We start from the raw sequence: 22,473 nt of genomic DNA, 5'->3' as shown, positions 1-22,473 counted from the left end.
AGCTGCCGAGTGTGTTCCCCTACTCCTCTTCAGTCTATCCTATTTATCTCATAGTGTCAGACAGAAAGAATGAGCTAGATATTATGCTCACTAAAAGACATTCATTGATGGGTGCTGCTTTGTCTCATACTGGGACAGTCGGGTGTGAGTAGAAGCACAGTCTGATGTCGTATCCATTGACTGGAGAGTTTATACTGTTTTAAGAAGCAGAGGATGTAAATTGGTGGATTTGAGACTGGGATGTCCAAAGCTTAAAATCAAAAATGAGTTAGCCAAAGGAGGAAGTCATTGTACAGACCATGCTGGTCTGTTATATATGCATTTTTGACAGGATGCTGATGCAACATGACTGGTCTTATGCAACTGGAATAAAATAGAGAGAAATAGAATAGAAATGAACTGACTTGGCACTGACATCTCAAAAACATTATATATTCTCTGTGGACTTTCCAAAAACCAACAAGTGCTGCTGATGCAATGTACTGTAGGTTTATTTTGATGTAAAAGCTCAGTAAATCTGTATGGACAACAGGGTGCACATGTACTTCCTCGTATGCTAAAAGTGTGCACATACAAATTGTCAGTGCTCATATGTGCTATATCTTTTTTGTGGTAAGCAAAATGTGTTAATGTTATTGTTGCATTTATTCATGGAAATCATAATAAATGCACTGCCTGAATGTGGATGCATATAACATATCTATCAATAAAGTTGGATTCAGTGTATGAATGTGCATTTCCTGGCATTAAATAAAACCGATGTTCACAGTCTACAGGTGATTTTGCTTGTTTATTTGCAGTAGTATCGTCTCTTTTTCTTTCGAGGGTGTTGGATGTCACAAAATGACAGTAATTTTATTCATGCAAAGTACACAAAAAATTGACCACATTAGTATTTTCAGATTTTCTTTCCAAATTATTTTTAATAAATACAATGTCTTTGCCTATCCTCATAGCAGTATACCTAAGTTATTAATTCCCTCAAAGTTGTGAGCGCTATTATCCAATATTCTTTTTTTTTTTTTAAAGCTTTTATCTCTTTTTTAAGTTTATGTAATTTAATGTGATGTTATTTCATATTTAGCAGCTTACATTTTGTTTGTCAATGCCAGAGATACAAAAAAACTAAATGACAAACTGATTGCATTGTAATCAGCAAGAATATATGGGTGAGTTGAAACATTACCAACACATTAATCTAATGTATTTGAAAAAATATATTTATATATCAATTATTTATTGCCTGGACAATTTTTCAGCAGGGCCGAGATCCTTCTTGTGGCACGCGTCAGTCTGTGGCACGCAGCGTCACACAGCGTCCCTCTCTGTCTCTCAGCGTCCCTCTCTGTCACTCAGCGTCCCTCTCTGTCACTCAGCGTCCCTCTCTGTCAGTTCAGCGGAAAGATTCAGCTGTGGCACGCGAGCATAGTTCGGCAATTGTCAAGAAGCTGCGGAGCTGAGGGGGCGGAGCAACATTTCCTGAGAACACCCGTTGTTGTTACGACAGATCAGCTTCCATAAATCAGTTTTATGATTTTAGTTGAGTCACAGGAGCCCCCTGTTCTCTGTATGCATCCTTAGAGTAAGTACGTTGTACTTTTTTGTTTCTCATTCATTTTATTTCAGTATGATTTTGCTGCTTATGCAACAAAATGGAACATAATACACTTTCCAAATTACTACTTTTATAGTCACTTACAACAATCGGCTAAAATAATGAAAATAAATCATCCGTTTTAGAATCATTTAAAAGTATATATTAAAATTAAGACATAAAATGTCCAATCCAAAAATACATGTTTGAAAATATCTTCACTCTTCCTCTGCTTATATGTATATGTATGTCAGTAAGACATATGTTAACTGTTAACAGTTTACAGCATACTTAAATAAATATAAATAAATACAAAACACACGCACACTTTGTACACACACTGCAGCAATTCTTTTGCAGGAATATGAGCATATTTTCCCCCTCTGGCAAAATACAACACGTCTCATGCCTTATTTTATTTTACCAGTTGGTGGCGGTAATGCGCCAATTCGTTTGCCAACCGCCAGTACACCAAAAGGGAGGAGAAGAAGAAGCTTTCCCGTGCCTGTGTTGTTGTGCTCATGAGCGACAGCGCTACGTACCCCGTTGTAATAATACTATGAGTGAGGAGCGGAGGACCCAGTCCTGCTGCCAGGACGGAGTCATCAGGGTAGTGTAAAAAAAGTATTTCAATCTGCACAGGAAGACAGAGGGTTACGCAGAGTAACAGAGCGTGAAGCAGTGTGACGGAGCTTGAAGCAAGGTGACGGAGCGGGACGCTGGGTGACCGAGCGGGACGCAGGGTGACCGAGCGGGACGCAGGGTGACCGAGCGGGACGCAGGGTGACCGAGCGGGACGCAGGGTGACCGAGCGGGACGCAGGGTGACCGAGCGGGACGCAGGGTGACCGAGCGTGACTCAGGGTGACAGATATTTGATGTTGATGGTTAATTTGCAACCAAGTTGTATACATCATGTATTTACTTGTTATTTGTATGTAATAGAAAAGTGAGCATGTGTACTTCATGAAGCAATAAATAATGACAATTGAAAAATATAGAGAGATGTTTGGTTCATTCTTTTCAAACACTAAGCCTAATTTACCTGAGTCATTGATTTAATTGTCACACTTAAATCTTGAATTGACTGGTGAAACAGAAGAAGTTAAAGGCCAAGATGAGAAGATATAATGTTGGTCAAATACTGTGGTCCAAATTCAATTTATTCAGTTGTATTGGCATTGAGATATAGAAAGTTTGACTCTAGAATATTCAAACAATTCCGAATCTCACAAGACAAGAGCAAAAACAAGATGAATGTGTTCTCCTTTCTTCGTTGCTGTCATGTTAACTGTCTTGTGACCGCTAAGATTGATCTCTGGAGCTGTAGGTGGAGGCAGACTGTCAGAAGTCTTACTATTTTGAAAATGTATCACTGATTGTGTTACTATGGTAACTGAAGCAAGGTCTACTGGAGGCTGTTTAATAATAGAGTGCAGTGATGAGATTAACGTGTTATACATTCATAATATCAGCAATTTCCTGCCACGTTTTTAATATTTTGTGATCCTATATTGAACGTAATTTTCTTTTCTTTCTCGGAACTGAATCACGCCGCTCGTAGATGAAAAGCAATACGTGTTTGGGATCGTGTTATAAAACCTGTTAAAGGGAACGATCTACGTGGATAACCTGTGGATACGTATAGTAGGTCGAAGTAATCAGCATACTTTTAGGAGAAAGGAAGTTGATTGACTGACTTGTACGAAGGAAATGGATCAATAAAACACGTATTGCTTCTTCTTCTCCTCCCTTTTGGTGTACTGGCGGTTGGCAAACGAATTGGCGCATTACCGCCACCAACTGGTAAAATAAAATAAGGCATGAGACGTGTTGTATTTCGCCAGAGGGGGAAAATATGCTCATATTCCTGCAAAAGAATTGCTGCAGTGTGTGTACAAAGTGTGCGTGTGTTTTGTATTTATTTATATTTATTTAAGTATGCTGTAAACTGTTAACAGTTAACATATGTCCTACTGACATACATATACATATAAGCAGAGGAAGAGTGAAGATATTTTCAAACATGTATTTTTGGATTGGACATTTTATGTCTTAATTTTAATATATACTTTTAAATGATTCTAAAACGGATGATTTATTTTCATTATTGTAGCCGATTGTTGTAAGTGACTATAAAAGTAATAATTTGGAAAGTGTATTATGTTCCATTTTGTTGCAAAACCAGCTAAATCATACTGAAATAAAATGAATGAGAAACAAAAAAGTACAACGTACTTACTCTAAGGATGCATACAGAGAACAGGGGGCTCCTGTGACTCAACTAAAATCATAAAAATGATTTATGGAAGCTGATCTGTCGTAACAACAACGGGTGTTCTCAGGAAATGTCTCAGGAAATGTGGCTCCGCCCCCTCAGCTCCGCAGCTTCTTGACAATTGCCGAACTATGCTCGCGTGCCACAGCTGAATCTTTCCGCTGAACTGACAGAGAGGGACGCTGAGTGACAGAGACGGACGCTGAGTGACAGAGACGGACGCTGAGAGACAGAGAGGGACGCTGTGTGACGCTGCGTGCCACAGACTGACGCTGAGTGACGCAGAGGTGCCAGTGCCACAAGAAGGATCTCGCTGTCTCTCCAATTTTTTGTTGAACCATATCATTTTCTTAATATTACAAAATCGCTCTTCCCATATACCATTTAAATCCAAAGTGCAGAAACATAGACAATAGCTTGGTTAATCAAGTTAATATTTACAATGGTTACAAAATTAAGAGATTTAAACTACTGTTTTAATCCACTCAGAGACCCACGAGATAGCGTAGCAGCCCTCCGATTGGCTGAGCGTGTCCCAAGCGTGTTGTGGTAAACAAAATCCGAGATGCGTGTACATGCGTAGACGTGGTAATGGAGGATAGTGATCTATTCATTGGGGGCTTAGTTAGCAAGCTCTCTTCTTTCTCGTATGCCACGAACTGCTCTTTCTAGTGATTACGAGATATTTGCAACGCATAGGAATAACGTATCAATCAACTGAGAGGAGGTGGTAAGTGTTTGCATGTCGAGTTACATTACGGCTGCCTCAGAATGTTAGTTTAACTCACAATGCTAATCTGATGGCTAAACTGCTCGACAGCTAATGTCGATGCTAGGGGTCGGGTGTAGACTATTTCCTGGAATTGCTATCACTGACTTGGCAATTGGTACTTTTACTTTTTGGATTGCAAGTAAAGTCAAACACTTGTTGAAATTTGTTTATATAAAGTAGATAGCTCCGTTTTATAACCTACGAGAACGTTGACGCTAGCTGTATCCAAGTTTGCTAATAGACACTAGCTACACGAATGAGCTTGGAAGGCTGTAACGCAGCAGTGGTGTGTTCTGCAATACAGGAAGTAGTCTCACTCAATCAAGGTGCTAACGTGAACTGGCTAACTAAGTTAGTTGTTTTATGATTATCACTCTCCCCTTTTAGACACCATGAGAGCAAGACGGCAAGTTTACTCCAAGTAGTGACGTTATACGTTAATTCGGGCTATCGTGTAATTTACATTACGTGACAAGAACCAATGTTAACTTGAATACTCGTGAAAACATTATGCTATCAGATTAGCACATGCTAGGCTATATGCGATGCATTTTTGTTGCACGAATTAGCCCATGTTTCTTTAGCAAATAAGCTAATGTCACTGGCTGGGCTTCCACTGTGGGGCAGAATTAAAGAGACGCAGGTTTAACCAATCAGGGACTGTTTCAGTTGTTCCCGGCGCTGTGCAGCCTCCAAGCTAGGTATGCTAACACGTAACATACGACAGTGAACCATTCAAATTAAGTTATGATCTCTCTACTATTCAGAACCAGATATAGCATATTAACAATACAACATATTAGGAGTAATTTGCAATGTCAGTATATAGCTTATATACTTATGACAGTGGTGTTCGTCACTCGTCAAGAAGCGGACGAGCTGAGCAGGTAGGGCCACAGTCCCCTGGGGCCACAGTCCCCTGAGCCCCCAGGTCGCTTCATACATCCTTAGAGCAACCACGTTGTACTTAATAATTTTGCTTTATTAGTGTGCTTTTTTTTAACGTTTTCATAGCATCTAAACATCAGCAGACATAGCTAAGTGGTTATGTCTGAATGTTAAAATATTTAATCCAATAATACAAGTCTGCAAATATCTTCGCTCTTCCTCTGCTTAGATATAGGTGTCAGTAGGTGCCACAAGTTGGTTGAGGAGTGTCACTAGCTGCCACAGAGTAATATTGTTGTAATCATTGAACTGTAGATAGCAGTTTTCAATTATTCAAGTAAGTTATAACATTCGGGGCTAAGGCCAAATAAGGCAGGATCCAGTTAAAGATACCTGTCTGTGGTGGAAAACGGATAATGGAATAACTGATTTAAGATATATTTAATCGTGATATCACAACATTTATTCACAATTTGCAGGAGCTGCCATTGAGTTTTGGGATGGCGTCAGAGGTGATTTCCCAAAACCATGGCTCCAAGGGGATCATGACTTTTTACCCCACTCCTGAGGAATTCAAGAACTTCAGCCGCTACATTGCATATGTGGAGTCCCAAGGAGCACACAAAGCAGGCCTGGCTAAAGTAAGTACTGATACACTGCATGTGTTCCCACAGGTGCACACATTCTAGTGTCTAACGCGCTGTCCACTTTCCTCCTCCAAGATTGTCCCACCAAAGGACTGGAAACCCAGAAGCTCTTATGACGATATAGATGATTTGGTGATCCCTGCGCCCATTCAGCAGGTGGTGACGGGCCAGTCGGGCCTTTTCACACAATACAACATTCAGAAGAAGTCCATCACCGTGAGAGAGTTTCGCAAGATTGCCAACAGTGACAAGTGAGAATTAGAAAATCTGTTAAATCCGCAATTGAAATCTACCAACTACATTTTTAACCTTTTGATGGTAGAAGTTAGTTAATGGTGTTGGTATTAATTCACTATTTCCATTTATAGGTTCTGTAGTCCACATTATGATGACTTTGAGGAGCTGGAAAGGAAGTACTGGAAGAACGTGACCTTTAACCCTCCCATATACGGGGCCGATGTTAATGGTTCTCTATATGGCCCTGTGAGTTGACATTTCTTGGATGTCTTTGCTATAGTGAATATTCTTCAATGTTGATGGGTTTCCCAATTGCTTACTGTGTACCTGAAATATTACTGAACATAGTGGTGTTTATCACCACTTCAAATCTCTTCTGCTGATTTTATATTGTCTGCTCCACTTCTGCAGGATGTCAAAGAATGGAACATTGCCCATCTTGACACTATTTTGGATACTGTGGAATGTGAAAGCGGCATCACTATTGAGGGTGTTAATACACCCTACTTATATTTTGGCATGTGGAAGACTACCTTTGCATGGCACACTGAGGACATGGACCTTTACAGTATCAACTACTTGCACTTTGGAGAGCCCAAATCATGGTAAGGACACAAACTTCTTTTCTTGATCAGATGCAGAAATAATGGAGAAGAACCTGTTAAGATAAAATAAAGTGTTTTTTGTGATGTGATTGACGTGGCGATCGCTGGAAGTGGCCAGTTGATTGTAGATGGTCTCAATTTTTGCTTTGTAGAATGACAGGAAGTAGTCACATTTCTCTACTGTGGGAGGGATTATCCATAGATTTGATAAGTTTATTTATTGTGGCGAACAGGACCTTGGTGTTGCCGGAACCGGAGTGGATGATGCCAGAGTAGTAGGTGGCGCGAGCAGTATTGAGGGGTGCAAATCCTTGGCAATAAAAGTTGCAATCTACTTTGTGATTCACTTCGCCCTTCCAGATTTTGGCGGAAGAAGAAGCAAAATGCTTCCATACGTTCGCTTTAAAGCCAGGGGGTGCCGGTCGGATTGAATCCATATTCGGCTGCTGAAGCTCAGCCTCCCTCAGCAAAAACTCTGCTAGTATTGAGCCGAGCTTAGAACGTAAATAAGACGCACGTGTATTACGTCTGTTGCGTTCAGGGGCAGCGGTCAGAAACGGACAGCCCGGTGTCAACGACTGGTTACATGCGATCATAACTTTGAGAATTGAGTTTTAAATTTCCGATCATTGAGTTTTCTGCATCGAGTCATAATCTTTCAAGAGAGAATCGCGATGCGTCTAAGAATCGATGGTGAGGTGGTTGATGGTGATTCCAGTGGAACAGACCAGGTCCAGGATGTGACTGTGCTTATGAGTGGGGAAGTTGATGTGTTGAGTTAGGGCCCGGGGCCTCATGCTGTGAGGCGACGGTGCTAGCCACCACACCACCGTGCATATCCTAGAATCTGACACCACACTGTATAGTATATACATAAATCCATTATCTCAGTTTACTGTGACTAAGAAGACTAATTTGCATCTGCACAGGTACTGTGTTCCTCCAGAGCATGGGAAGCGATTGGAGCGTTTGGCTAAAGGTAAGAGACCCAACACTATTATCTGTTGATGTTTATCTTATCAGGCTGTTCACTATCATGGACTTTAACATCTGTGTGCTCTCGCTCCTTCTAGGGTTCTTTCCCGGTAGTTCCCAAAATTGTGAGGCTTTTTTAAGGCACAAGATGACTCTCATCTCTCCCTCGATACTAAAGAAGTATGGCATTCCGTTTGAAAAGGTATGAAGGAGATTTTGTGTTTGTTTCAGGGCCTTTTCTTCATACCCACTGAACAAGCCAAATGTATAAACTGCAGTTACTAAAGAAATGTTTTACTTCTCCCGAAGATCACTCAGGAGGCCGGTGAGTTCATGGTAACGTTCCCCTATGCCTATCATGCTGGTTTCAACCACGGTTTCAACTGTGCAGAATCCACCAACTTCGCCACAGAGAGATGGATTGAGTACGGCAAGCAAGCTGTTTTGGTGAGAACCGCCAAGTGACTGCATAGAAAACCATACCTAACCTAATTTGAATCAGATGTTATCTTGCTAGTAAGACTGTCAACATATACATTCATACAGTATTATCAACTATACGTTTATAGATTACATGCAACATCGTCACCTGTAACACTCGCCATCACTGTCTTTTTCCTCTTCGTCCCTTTAGTGCTCATGCCGTAGAGACATGGTGAAGATTTCTATGGATGTATTTGTGAAGAAATTCCAGCCAGATCGCTACGAGCAGTGGCTGGCAGGGCGGGATGTGTTACCCATTGACCACACACGGCCCACCCCAGAGGCCAAGGAGTTCCTGGGGGAGTCCTTTAATGACACCAGTAACTGCACTGAGAGCTGTGGCGATGATGGGGAGCGAAAGAGGTGGGTCATTTACTACAGAAATGAATGCTCTTTGACCACATGTATATTTGTTTAAGTGGTTGATACAGTTACATGTTTTACTACATCGGTGATTTGTTATTTTGTGCTCTCTGTTGGGAACACCCAGCGGCGTGTCTGCCATGGAAAGTCTTGTAAGCAATCATCCCTATGACCGTGTCTGTCTGAGGTTTGTAAAGCGATGGTGAAGAAAGCTAGATATTCTATAAAAGAAGAATGGAATAGAATTCATACTATCTTTATCCCTTTAAGGGGGAAATTTTTCAGCAGTGGGCTGCCAATGACAGGCGTTCAGTGTATTGCTCAGGTACACTTCGACACGTCCCAGTCGGGGATTGAACTGTAGACCTTCCGGTTCCCAGACAACCTCTTAACCCACCCTTTTAGACTGTACTTACTCTAGAATATACAATATGTAATTTCTTAATGCTAGTTAATCTTAGCTTCAAGACCCAGTGACAGCTGAGGAAATCAATACTAATTAGTCTTGACAAAACAAATCGCAGCTTTCATTTATTAACAATCAGCGAGAATTACTGGGACATGCTAATGCCCTCTTTCTTGGAATGCCCTGCTCCACACTCGCATGCAGCTTTACCCTTTTCCTGACAGAATTAGCTCGTATATTGTTTTTTCATACACAGGAAAAACCTAGTAAAGATGGCCGATACACTCCAGGGTGTTTTTTTTTATTTGTAAAGCTGTAGTTTTTGTGTTGAATTCTAGTGTTAGCATTTTAGTTGTAAGAGGTATTTGACAAGGTTCTATTTCAAAGCAGCAGAAACAACAAATGTTTTCTGTTCCCTGCAGTTTATAGTCCTCTGTCCCTTGTGTTTGGTTGTCAGCGCTACACAGAGGATAGAGACCAAGAGACACAGAGTCTGTCTGGAGGTGCCTGAGGAGGTTGTTCCCAAGGATGAAGATGAGGACGATGTGGAGCAGTACGGGAAGCGTCCCAGGCTAAGCCTAATACCTCCACGTATTACGGCACAAGATGGCAAGAGAAATAAAGGTGTCACTTTTTACCCTTTAGTTTCCTGAAGGGCAGCTAAGCCTGAAATAGCACATTTTATATGGTGAAAGAAAATGAAGTGTAATGACAGTGCATTTTTTTTTTTTCACCATCACTTCCTAAACGAGATATCTCTAATTCAATTCACAGGCCCACCAAAGTTGATTGTCACACCAACCAAGGTCACTTTATTGGATCCATTTCACAGGAGCCTGACCCAAAGTAACAGTGATGTAGGCCGCCCCCCACATTACTCCAAGACTCGTGCACCTGCGATCTCATCTCAGTCCCAGCCCAGAAACGGATATTTGTCAGTTTCAGCAGCACCTTCGTGGACAGAAACCAGCACTGAGCCTTCCCGCAAAATGGGGGTAGCCAGCCTGCTCTTCCACAGAACTCTGAGTTCAAAAGACACTCTTCAGGTGCACAGCTACGCTATAGAAAAGCAGCCGCAGACTCACACACAGGTTCACAGCTATGCTAGAGAGCATCAACCCCGTCATCTCCAGCACAAAGCCTGTACATTATCACACAAGCAGGTTCAGTCCTCGCCACAGCCAGAATCCAAGATTATTCTCACCACCGCCGCACTGAATCAATCGGAAGCAGAGAGTCTTGTAGAGCCGGTCCAAAAGGAGGACAAACCTGAAATACCGATGCCTGCTGAGGCTCAAGCTGAAGTGAAGAAGCCTGAAGTTGAGCTCACCTGCAAATCTGCTGCCACTTGGACACAAATACCTCCCACAGAGATGAGCAACACAGTGACGCAGGCCTCCAAGAACAACAAGCGAAAGGTTTGTTTTTTAGGATTTATATATTTGTCTAATAGAACGTTCGTTGACGGAACACTTCTACCAAAGAGGCAAGAAGTGAAATATAATTTTAAAATGTTAGTCATCGTTGCCTCTCTGTGCCATATGCTTGTTTGAGCACAGGTTATGTTGTGTGTAGCATGCATTGTCTTTTCTGTCAACTTAACACCAAATCATCCCAAATAGCTTGTAGTCACCCCTGAACATATAAGATGTTAAGTTTGTATTCAGAGCTCTTAAATGCGTGTCTTTGCTTCATAATACCATTGTACATGTAGGTACTAAAGAAAAGGACTTTTAGTGGCTCTTTAATGGGGCATTTTCTTTGCATGATGTTTGCCTAATTATCTCGTAGAGCACCGTTTTATTACTGATTCTACGAACACAACAGTTCTTTGTGATCTCTGTGGTGACAGAATGCACTTTATCAGTTGTTATTCCTGCCTGAATGTTTAATGTCATTTATGCTGTTCAATCTACAGAGTCACCAATCCCCCCTTGTGGATAGTGGCGCTGTCATCCTGAATGACACCATTCCTGTCAACGAACCAGTGTGTGATGAGGTGACGGTGATTCCTCAGATTCATCACGTAAGTAGTTACTGGCAGGGACCAAATTCTCAAAGGCATCTATGCGTACCAGTACAGAGCCCCCTAAATGTCTAAAAATCAATCCAACTGTTGTTCTGTTCGTTGCTACAGGTACAGTATCATCCCAGTTTTTAAAGTTTTGTCTTGCTATACACGTCTTGCTCCAGCAGGTGTCAGAAGAGCAGTCGTACTGCAAGTCGGTTGTGAAGAAGCAACAGCAGCAGGCCCAGCTCTGCAAGCTGCCCCGCCACCACCCACTAATCAGGGAGGTGGGCAGTGACAATGGTACGCAGTTGTTCATCTGCATAATGTAGTAATAAGTTGTGTGGAGTCGATTTACTAAACATTATATTTACAGTAATAATATAATGTCTTGTCTTAATTATAATTTCTACCCATTTTATTCTATTTCCATTTTTAGTTTTTTCATGGCTTGAATTCTTATGCTTCCTCCTCCATTCACACATGCGTCTCTGTTCTTCATCCCATCTGCAGAAGAGGTAGTTAACGAGGAGTTTGAGCAAGAGGAGAAAGAGGAGTGGGCAAAGCCTTTAACCCAGCTGTGGCAGTGTCGCCCGTACAACCCTGAGGCAGAGCGAGAGTACAACAAGGGCGTGGGCCAGCAGGCCCCCTACTGCTCCATCTGCCTACTCTTCTACACTTACCATCAGGTGACACTATCAGCATGGTTTTATCAAGTTAGTTTTTTTATTAATGTTTCTTTGGCCACGGTAATATTAGAATTTTCACAGAGCTGTGCGTTGATTCAACACTTGATAATAGGTTTTCAGTGAGGATGGGATCCATCGGATTATCGTAGAACAATCCTCTTCTTCTCCCCTCCAGTCTGAATCCAGCAGTGGGAGTTCCAGCGTGACGTTGGTGAACCGTCCAGGGGGCCGCCAGTGGTCCAAGCCGCTCATCCCTGAAATGTGTTTCAACACCCAATCTGGCAAGACCAATGATAACGGGGAGGGACAGCTGTTTAACCCTCATGTAACGGAGGACGGGACCAGCCGGCTGGTCAGCTGTGCTCAGTGCTGCGTCCGCGTACACACAAGTAAGCCCCTTCACTGCGATGAACAGGTATCCATTAAAGTGTGCATCGGTAGGAACACTTCAGGGATCGGTAAATGAAATGTATCTTGCATACTATACATTCAGATATTTTGTTATTCTTCAGCTTAAAACTACTGTTAAGACACTTATTAAAAACAGCCATCACTTAAGACCATTCATTATGGATGAACACATGTGCCACACTTAATAATTCAGCCAGTAGCACCAAGAGCTTTTACACAGCGTTGACATACAGTGCCTTTCTGACATTCCTTATTTTGCTGAATTAAATGCTATTAGTTAAGTTTAATAATATGTTATGATCTTACTTAATTTACGTATTCCCCAATACTGTTGTAGTTTGGTGCCTGATCACTTATTGTTTTCACCCTCTCCTCCCAATTATCTTAAATAAAAAGCCAAATATGACTACTGACCATGCTGTGGGATGAAGCTCGTGAATGTGTGACATGTTCTTGTTTTGTCCAGGTTGCTATGGTGTGTCTGGGGACGAAGCAGAACTAGACGACTGGCTGTGCGCCCGTTGTGATGCTGATGCCACCACAGAGGTCGGTTCATTTGGCTACCTTTAGGAGATAATCATTATTTCTATTGCTCATTAACCATTTATAGACAAACTTCAGCCACAGAGTTGCTGTGTCCCTGCCCCAGCTTGCCTTGCATTATACAACATTTAGTGTTTAATAAAGTCAGCCAGGCAGGGTGTGGCCTTACATGTGTAATGTCTGCAGGTGTTAGGTTTAGGAATACGTTTACGTGAATTACAGCTGCTGCAGCTGAATCTATGTACGGTAACTTTTTTTAATAGTGTAATACAATTAACAAGCACAGCGGCTTCTGTGGCGCTTATAAAGTTGGCTCTCTATGCTACCGCTTCCTGTGTTCTGAGACAGTGAGAGAGTGTCCCTTTGTGTCATTGTTTTGGGGAATTTGTTTCCCCAACTTTGTTTGTAAAATGTATCTTTAAATTTCCGCATTCCTGCCTGCTCAGAACAATAGGTTGTTTGGGAATGTGGCCCTACTGTGGCACAAACACCTTTGACCACTAGTGGGCAATGCTTCACTTTATATTTGGTTGTGACGCCTCCAATGGCCTCTGGCTTCACACTGTTCCTGTTTTTAGTAGGATCTAAGATATCACCGTTCTCAGCCAGTTGATTTCTCTTAAAGGTTTCCTGTAATATGTTTGTGTAATATCTGTGGAGAAAGGGTGTCAGACTAGAACTGTTGTGGCAGGAAAGTTTGATCAGAATTTAGATACAACAGATGGAAGTTGTCAGTTAACAGCAGCACTTTTTTACGGGCTTTAAGAAAGTACAGTACAGTGCGTTCCTGACGGCTGCCATACCAGGTGCACAGTACCGACCATGTGATCCAGTAGAGCTGACTGGGCTATCGCCAGTTTAAGCTCTAAGTAATATAGAGTAGAACATCATATATCCACACATCAGGGTTTAGCTGTGACGAAGATAAAGGAGCCAGTTAGCCAGAGTTGGTATTTTTAACAATGCATTGTTTTGTGTTTGTCTTCCTCCAGGACTGCTGTCTGTGTTCCTTGAGAGGCGGCGCTCTGCAGAGAGCCAACGATGACAAGTAGGAAATACGAGCAGACCGTAGTGCTGCCACTAAAGAGCATGAATGTGTAAACCAGAAGCTGTAAACCAGAAGCTGTAGTACAGAAGCTACTGACCTTTGTAGTTTTATGATACATGTACAGCAGTCCTGGTAATCTGAGCTGGTCCCTAATCTAGAACCACAGATAAGAATATTTGTTTAAATGTGCAATGTCACAAATTTCCTTTTGAAGTAGGACTGACTGGATTTCTTTGTCAAACTACTATTTCCAATGCAATAAATTCTTTCATGCTCAAGTTTAAACCTTGTTTGTTCAGATAACTGTAGTTTAATGTGGGGATACTCTTTGTCATATGTATTAATTCTTTAACTGAACATAATCTTAATATTTAAATATAATGTAACGGTTTTGACGGCTCGTTCTATTCTCTGAAGTCATGAATATGGACACGTGCAAGCTGGTCAGCTTTGAGTGTTGTTATCACTAAGTATACAATAATTAGATTAAACATAATTTGATATGCTACATATCGTGTTTTATGTTTATTCAAACTAATTTAGGCTACCAGGAAGAGGGCACTTGGTGGACTGTGGTTGATTTAGTTAATCTAGACTCGAGAGAACCTGCAGATTATTTTCCACCATCAACCAATTGAATGGTTGAAGAGTAGGTAGACTGTCTACTACAGCAGCCTTAAGAAGTAGTTGTACAAGTTGTAGTTGTTTTCTTACATATCATATGTAGACATTAACATGTAGTTGGGACTCCAAATTGATGTCTACACATCACGTTTACTTGTTTCGTTGTGTAACTACATTGTTTAATACGTGCTCGAACATTTCTAGAAACATTGCTTCGCGGACATGGAATAGTTTGTCCTAAATCTCCCTCATGTTTGTCTTTCACACAGGTGGGTCCATGTGCTGTGTGCCATCACTGTGCTGGAAGCTCGCTTTGTCAACATCACTGAGCGAGGCCCCATTGACCTCTCTGCAATCCCACTGCCACGGTTCAAACTGGTAAGACTCACTGCAGTTAATGTGGGTTGCAGCTTCTCTATCTCACTATTATCACAATGCCCGTCTACTTACAGTATTTATGGCAATACGAGTCGGGTCTATTTTTCCTCTGCCAAGTAGTTTAGACCCCTACACAGATACACAGATAGGATTCTTGGTAAACGGAGTTGTGCTCTGATGGCATCTGTTTGTGGTTCTCACTGAGGACACGCATTTCACAACACTGAAACTGCTGTGGCGCCTGTTTGGCTGTTCTTACCCACATTCACTTCTCAATCAGACCCCTGCATGTTTCCGCATAATGGATGCTGTATCAACTGCGTAATGGAGCTGTGACAGTCTGACTACATTTGGTATATATTTATTGTTAAAGACGTAACACGCAGACAGTGTATGCTTGTGCATTAGTCACGGTCAGTCTGGAAATAACGCGGGACTTTGTTCCAACAATGGTTGGCCTTGTCGCCATTGTTATAGGTCTTCATCTCAATGGATTTACTTCTAAATAAGTAGCTATGATGTCAGAACCCTGTTAAATTCCCAAAAGGAAGTTGTGTAATATCCCTCGTAACATGTCTGTGTTCCAGTCCATGTCAGGGTCTGCCTGCCTTGTGCTCCCTTTGATAACTTAAAAAAAAATCTTTCTTCCTCTTATCCTCCCCACTTGGCTTGTTTCCTTGCTCCTCCTTTCCTTCCCCTGTACTTCCTTTAACCCGCCACCCGTAACTTTTCCTCTTGACCGCGATGCCTTATCCGCGCTTGTCTTTGTCACTCTGGTAGAAGTGTTCGTACTGCAGGAAACGGATGAAGAGGGAGGTGAATGGCTGCTGTGTCCAGTGCTCCCACGGGCGCTGCTCGACGGCGTTTCACCCCACCTGCGCTCAGGCAGCTGGAATGATCATGCACCCGGATGACTGGCCGTTCATAGTGTTCATCACCTGCTACAGACACAAAGCGCCCAGCATACCAGAGGTAACCTCGTGGAACACAATCAGGCCAATAGTAATGAGTTGAATGCAAAAGGTTCCGTCATTTATACATACTTTATCATGCAAAGCTGTGTTTAGATTCTGGGGTTTTTTTGAGGAAAAGTGGGTTAGTGTGCACCATGTTGATGCACACTAACCCACTTTTCCGATATTCTGATACGAACACGTTTTATTCAGCAGTATAAAAACAGCACTTTTAGCTTTTTGAAGTGTGAATGCGATTGCCACAAGTAAAAAACTAACGTTAGGCTATAAAGGAACTACACCACGGTCGAAGTATACACACCGAGGATGTGAAGGCAGACTCGTCAGCGTGATGATGTTTTGTAGTTTCATATGGCCACTTGCTAGCAATCGCCTTTTTAAAGAAATCTATGGTGGAACAAAACGTTAAAATCTCTTTACCGTTTGTTAACCACAGACCTTATTTCAGGCATTTAACCAAAAAAACAAACATTGATTGGATTGAACCGGAAGTGCAAAAATGCAAACCTATTCATGGATCATAGTTACATCAGATCCCATATAGATGTATGTATGTACGCTGCTGTTAAGAACGTTGTTTGTTTTTGTGCTTTCTAGAATGTGACACATCGTTTCTAGTCACATTTTAATGATTGATAAATACACCTAATTTGGCGCCAAGATCTCTGTTATTGTAGTTTTTCACATTCCTAAACTCTCAAACTACCGCATGGATTCTTACTATTGTTTGTGCTGCTCTGCTTTGACTGGCTAATTGGGGCAGAGACGTCTTTTTGTTTCTGTCAAGCAACAAAACTAATCACTGAATGTAAATTAACCTGCTGTGGTATTGAGCTTTGTGACCACAATCTATATCGTACCATAAAGTAGTTGTTTTAATCTTTACAGTCGACTAATCAGCGCTGAGTTATCTTTATAGCCTCTTGCTGTTTGTTTTGCACTACAGCCACTTCGCTCTCCTGTGACTTACAGCGCTGTGGAGCGATAAGCTTTCAAGAGTAAAGCTCCGTTTCTGTCCTTCCCCAGCGCAACAAGGCTTCCATGCGTGAGCTGGCAGTCAGGCAGAGGGTGATCTGTAAACACAAAAACGGCCGTTACTACCACAGCGAGGTGGCGGAACTGACCACAGCCACCTTCTACGAGGTGGTGTTCGATGACGGCTCCTTCAGCGACAACCTCTTCCCAGAGGACATCGAGGTTAATGGAGTTGCTTCCAGTCATTTACTCTGTCCAGTGCAAAGATGTTTGGGGATGACACTTAGTGAGACTTTAACGTTAAATTCACCTTTCGCTCTCTTTTCAGAACCGTGACTGCGTCCGGCTCGGTCCACCCGCCGAAGGAGATGCTGTTCAAGTGCGATGGACAGATGGGTTGATATATGGAGCCAAGTTCATGGCGGCGCACTCCATCCCTATGTACCTGGTAAACCCGCCTTCATGTCTCTCTTTCTGCCTCACTGGCACCGGCTTGCATAGACTGTATCCAACAAGTTTCTTCAAACCACATCAGAGAGTTGGGTTTCTCAACCCTGAAATGTGGGTGGTCTTGTGTGGTGAAGAGTAAAAATGACTAGATATGCTCATCATGTGATCTGTTAAAGGGAAGTGCTTTTCACTCAGTTTCACCTCTTATCTCTGGTGGTGTATTTCAGAGAAATGATGATGTGACACAACAGCCTGCATGTTATTGTCTTTTTGCTACCCAGTTAAACAGTTATGTAAAATGTACATTGATTGCTGCATGTGAGAAAAAATGTAATAAACTATTCATAAAAATGGCGGTGAAAAGAATTTTCATCCACGTGATATGTATATTAGTGGTTTCACTTAGTGTGTGTGTGTGTGTGTATGTATTTTCAGGTGGAGTTTGAGGATGGATCACAAACCACTGTCAAGCGAGAAGACATCTACACTCTGGATGAGAATCTTCCCAAACGAGTCAAGTCACGACTGGTAAAGTACAATCCCCCATTTTATCAGAAGGTCTCTGAACCTTTGACGCTCAAACGAACGTGTTATGAAGTGTGCAAGGTATATTATAACACTTATTCTATGTTTGAGATCTGCAAGCACTAACCTCTATTTCTGATGCTTGCTCCTCAGTCGGTGGCGTCAGACATGCGCTTTGAGCTCTTCTCACAGAGCGACGTCAAACAGAACTCCAAAAGGCAAAGGGTCATCAACTCTCGATACAGAGAGGACTACATCGAGCCCGTCATTTACCGAGCCATCATGGAGTGACATCCATATCCGTTTCTCTCTCTCTCGCCGCCTCGGCTCACCGCAGAGAGAAGCGGCTCCAGATCTTTGTTTCTTCGTCTGGTCTCTCTGTTTCTGGCTACTGCTGATAGGAATGATCCCCCCCCCCCCCCTCCTCCTCCTCCTCTGCTTCCACTGCCTGTCAGGCTACATATTTATAAACTACGGCTGGGACTTTAAATTACTTCTGTTTGCATTACATAATATTCTTTCACTTGTTTCCCATCACACTCTGTAGATTATTTTTTTCTTCCTCCATTTCATTTAGTTCTTTTCTTTCCTCATCTAGAATCCATCAATTAGTTCAATTGTTAAAAATGGAAAAGGTTGGACTGTCTAATTGGGGAAAGATATTTTTCTCTCTACCACCACATTTAGCAGCTGTAAAGGAAACTACACGTTCTACAATCGGTAGTTCATCTAATTTTGTGACATTTTTTCTATAAATGACTGTTTGCTCTTGACTTACCGACTTATGTTATTTTCATAATAATTTATCATATTTTGCAGTGATGAGAAGTTATGCTTGTGAAGGTTTTAAATGAAGCATCATTTTTGTTCAATGTTTTCACTCATCAAGTTTAACAAAGGCTAAACTATGAGCCAATCAGCTGTTGACCACAAAAACTATTTCATTCATCTAGAACTGTGTTAAGTTGCTACCCCAAAGAAATTAAATAATATCTCACGGTCACCTTTTGACACATCCTTAGGTTGTGCTTATGAGTCATGTGATGCGTTGCATGGAGCGTATTGCTTCTCATTGGTGTGTCAACGTGCTTCTACTGTGGAGATGGAAGGAAAGTCCACATCTGTCAAAGGCCCACGCCTTACATTTCAAAGGGCCAAGCATACTGATAACTATTGTAATTACTCATTATCACACTTTTATTTATGCGAGTGCATTGAGTTTAAGAACAAAGATATTTTTGTCATGTCCTTTTCACAATCTGTAGAAAACCTAAGATGTGTTTATATTTATTATATTGATAGGTTTTCAGACATCCTGTTTAAATTGTGAGACTCTTCCTGAATTGGGATTGAAGGCTGTGATCAGAATCAGACATGTTTATTGCCAAGCAAGTTTTCACCTGCACGGAATGTGTTGTGGCGGAAGGTGCATAACATTTAACTATCAAATAACATTTAACATTGCTGATTGCTGATCTGGTTTAAATCCCCCTCTAAACAAAAAGCACTTATTTTCACCTCCTGCCTCAGGAGGTTAACATTTTATCGACCCATGGCCTCCACTGAGATTACATTTTTTTTTTTTTTTTGTGTGTTTTTGGTAAAACGCTAGCTCTATAGCTCCAGAGGTGAACATTGTAACCAGGTTCTAGTTTGATCACAAATAAATGAAAAGGCTGTAAGTGGGTCAGTTTAAGAAGATTTCTGAGTCTTTTCTATCTGCCATGTGAGTAGAGACAGGTTGCAGCGTTCTCAGGAAGACGTCATGTTCAGACACGTTTTATCTACACTTCAAACTGCCTTATTGGTTTCCTTGCGGGCCCGTGTGCAAGGCCGCATTACATCTGTACTCTTTGTCATCAACTGTTTTGAGTAAAGTTTGGATTAAGAAAAAAACCTGCAATTTACTTTCTACATGTACCACACAGAAATGAGCAGATCTGAGTGCTGAGCTTCAGGCAGTGTTTCTATTAGAACTCGTACTGTTTGTCATTAGGCTGTCGTCTGCCTTTCTTTCCTTGCTCGTGTTTTTGAACTAGTGTTGGATGTCTCAGCCAGAGGGCTTGCAGCTGTGTCAAAGCAGCATGAGTCTTGTGAGCTGGAGACCACGGCTGGAATTTGACTAGATGGATGGCTCCTGGCTCTCTGTATCACTGCTCCCTTTAAACCTCTAGGAACGTCAGGTTACATTAGACGTCTCAGATTTATTAGGGCTCTATTGGACTCTGACAAAAATATGTAAACGTATTTAAGACGGGAACCTGGTAGTTATCCGGCATTTAACCTTCAACTTTTGTGCACACTAATGCTTGGGTGGTTGCTCATAATAGTATTTTCCGCATGTTGAGTGACTACATTCCACTAAAGCCAGACCAAATGTTCAGGTGTGGCGGACGAGTCATCGCAAGACAAAACGTCTCCGAGCAGGTCTGCACTACAGAAAAACAAGTTATATAAGCATGATAGCAATCTCCCAAAGAGTAACAGCTGACCTTTTTGGTCACCATAACTCTTGAGTTTGTGTCTGATCACATCCGTAAGACACGGGGTGAAGGCGTACCATCGCCATCATTTCAGTTCCTCAGAGACAGGGATCTCTCATCACGTGTAGGCCTACTAGTTCCATTCTTCTTATGGTTTAAAACGTCTTTTTATTTTTCCTCTAAATCTCGACTTCAGCCTCTATCGAGTGTCAGCCCAGAGAAGTAAGTCGGTTCCTTACGCCCTCTTATGTTATGCTTGTACGACATTGATTATCTGTTACAGATGCTTCATTTATAGGTTGTTGACAAATTCATGAATGATGATAATTACAACTACATAAATAAGGGGGTAACTTTAAAAATATGTATTGTGTGTGTATATAGACATATACATACATATGTTGTTCAAAATTGGACAGGAGATTAGCTAAATTCAAAGTTGAACATTTGAGATGTGGGTCTACTGTATCCCCTCCCTCTCCTGCTCTTCAAAGTAAAAGAGGACTCGTTTTCTCTCCTTACAGTCACAGGAGCAGGTGACAAAGGGGAGAAGTTACCCCTGGGCACAGGTCAGCTGAGTTCTTCAGTAATGTGTGTGCCCTGAGGAAGTAAATAGTTCTTTAAAAATCTATTGAGGGACTCAGGTTGCTGTCTGACATTTCATTTAAATGCCTCCGGGGAATTTTTGTACCGACCGAGCTTCAATTTAAGGAAATGCCCCGAGAGTGCCATTTCAGTTTCCTATGACGTAAACTCCATTAGTGTAACCTCAAAATTCTGCTTAAGGTTTGATGAATGTGTGTCGGTTTGATGTGGTCATTCACTTGTGGGCTGGTACAGTGATAAATCAGAACTAACATCCTGCCATCTTCACTTTCATGAAGTGCTTTTGCCCTCACTGTTAGTTCCTCCGAATCGCTTGTGACGGGAAAGAAATGCCTCTGTAGAGCAGTGATTCCTCTGCTTTGGTTTCCAACCCTTGTTGGTTTAATAGTGGCATTGCTCAGCAATGTTGGTTGGTCTATTGGTCGTCAGTCGATGGATTGACATAACATTTTAGAAATACTTTGGTGACCCCGGACTTTTCCTTTAGTGCCACCGTGAGATTCAATTTTTGTTGTTAAAGTTGAAAAATCTTCAGCAACCACTGGATGGATTGCCATTCAATTTGGTAAGAGACATTTGCGTCTCATTTCAGATTAATTGTCATTTTGATAAACACCTGATAAATCAAACAGTGACACAATCAGGTCAAACTTTTAATTTGTCCTCTATTACCAAATACTTTTACCCCATCAGCCTCAGCTGTACTTTGTGTTTAATGCCAATTATCAAATGTTAGCATGCTAATGTGCTAAGTTAAGACGGTGAACAGTATACCCTCTAAACATCAGCATGTTAGCATGCTAAAGTTAGCATTTGGCTCAAAGCTCCACTGTGCCTAATTACAGCTTCACATAGCCGCAAGCTTCTTGTTTTTGACTTAATTGTGACTTTAAAAATATGCGCGACACATCAAAATGATGCGCTGCAAGGTTGTGTAGTGACTAGCGGCTAGCCTCACAGCAAGAGTGGCTCTGGTTCGGTTCCTGGGCTGGACGAGATGGATGTGTATCTCACTCATGCACACACACAGGAACAAAGACTGTCAGTAAATTACCTGCAGCCAGATTCCCCATCCACCAGTCAACACAGGGTCATAACAGCTGTTAACGGACGGGTGATGGTGCCAGTTCGCGCTTCTTTGTTTGCCTTCATCCCCGTGAGCCTCTGCCAGGTATGGGGAAGTCAAAGTCAAAGGGGAAGTCTGTTATCAGCAGCTTGAATTTGATTGAAAAGGAAGCGCTCCTGTGTGGTTAAGTACTATTCAATGATTCAACAAAGTGATAGGGCTAGGAGAGAAGGGTGTATCTTCAACTGTCAGTTTTCCTGTTGTTTATTCAACTGGCTTTGGGCATTTAGTGTAAAAATAAAGCCATACTGCTATCAACAGGAGTCATCTCAAATGTAAGATTTTTTTTTTAACCTTTGCTGTAATATATTTTAGGGTTGGAGAAACACAATTTATTCATTATTAATTTCTGCATAAAGATTGTTAATGTTGTCTGATATGCCCTG

The 22,473-nt window shown here is 41.7% G+C and overlaps 2 protein-coding genes across 2 annotated transcripts in view; both read left to right on the top strand.

Moving 5' to 3' along the window:
- The first annotated feature begins 4,462 nt into the window (after positions 1 to 4,462).
- On the top strand, positions 4,463 to 19,571 carry LOC306789405 (lysine-specific demethylase 4A-like). The gene is made up of 23 exons (XM_079285331.1): positions 4,463 to 4,601; positions 6,011 to 6,172; positions 6,254 to 6,429; positions 6,547 to 6,661; positions 6,827 to 7,020; positions 7,950 to 7,999; positions 8,094 to 8,197; positions 8,305 to 8,442; positions 8,630 to 8,841; positions 9,705 to 9,871; positions 10,022 to 10,665; positions 11,166 to 11,273; positions 11,441 to 11,558; positions 11,769 to 11,944; positions 12,120 to 12,333; positions 12,822 to 12,901; positions 13,891 to 13,946; positions 14,840 to 14,948; positions 15,729 to 15,920; positions 16,949 to 17,119; positions 17,226 to 17,345; positions 17,783 to 17,875; positions 18,026 to 19,571. Exons 2-23 carry the CDS (start codon positions 6,032 to 6,034, stop codon positions 18,161 to 18,163), a joined length of 3,516 nt encoding a protein of 1,171 aa, XP_079141457.1. The 5' UTR covers positions 4,463 to 4,601; positions 6,011 to 6,031; the 3' UTR covers positions 18,164 to 19,571.
- An 877-nt stretch (positions 19,572 to 20,448) lies between these two features.
- The window catches only part of LOC306789084 (CMP-N-acetylneuraminate-beta-1,4-galactoside alpha-2,3-sialyltransferase-like), a 47,917-nt gene continuing 45,892 nt past the window's right edge, over positions 20,449 to 22,473 (top strand). Inside the window, exon 1 of the mRNA XM_079284868.1 lies at positions 20,449 to 20,577. The gene's annotated coding sequence lies outside the window, so the exon portion shown is untranslated. The remainder of the gene's footprint in view (positions 20,578 to 22,473) is intronic.

This window comes from Melanostigma gelatinosum (genome assembly GCF_949748355.1).
Source record: "Melanostigma gelatinosum genome assembly, chromosome: 15".
NCBI lineage: Eukaryota > Metazoa > Chordata > Actinopteri > Perciformes > Zoarcidae > Melanostigma > Melanostigma gelatinosum.
Note: the sequence above shows the minus strand (reverse complement) of the source record. Positions and strands in the feature narration are given on the sequence as shown.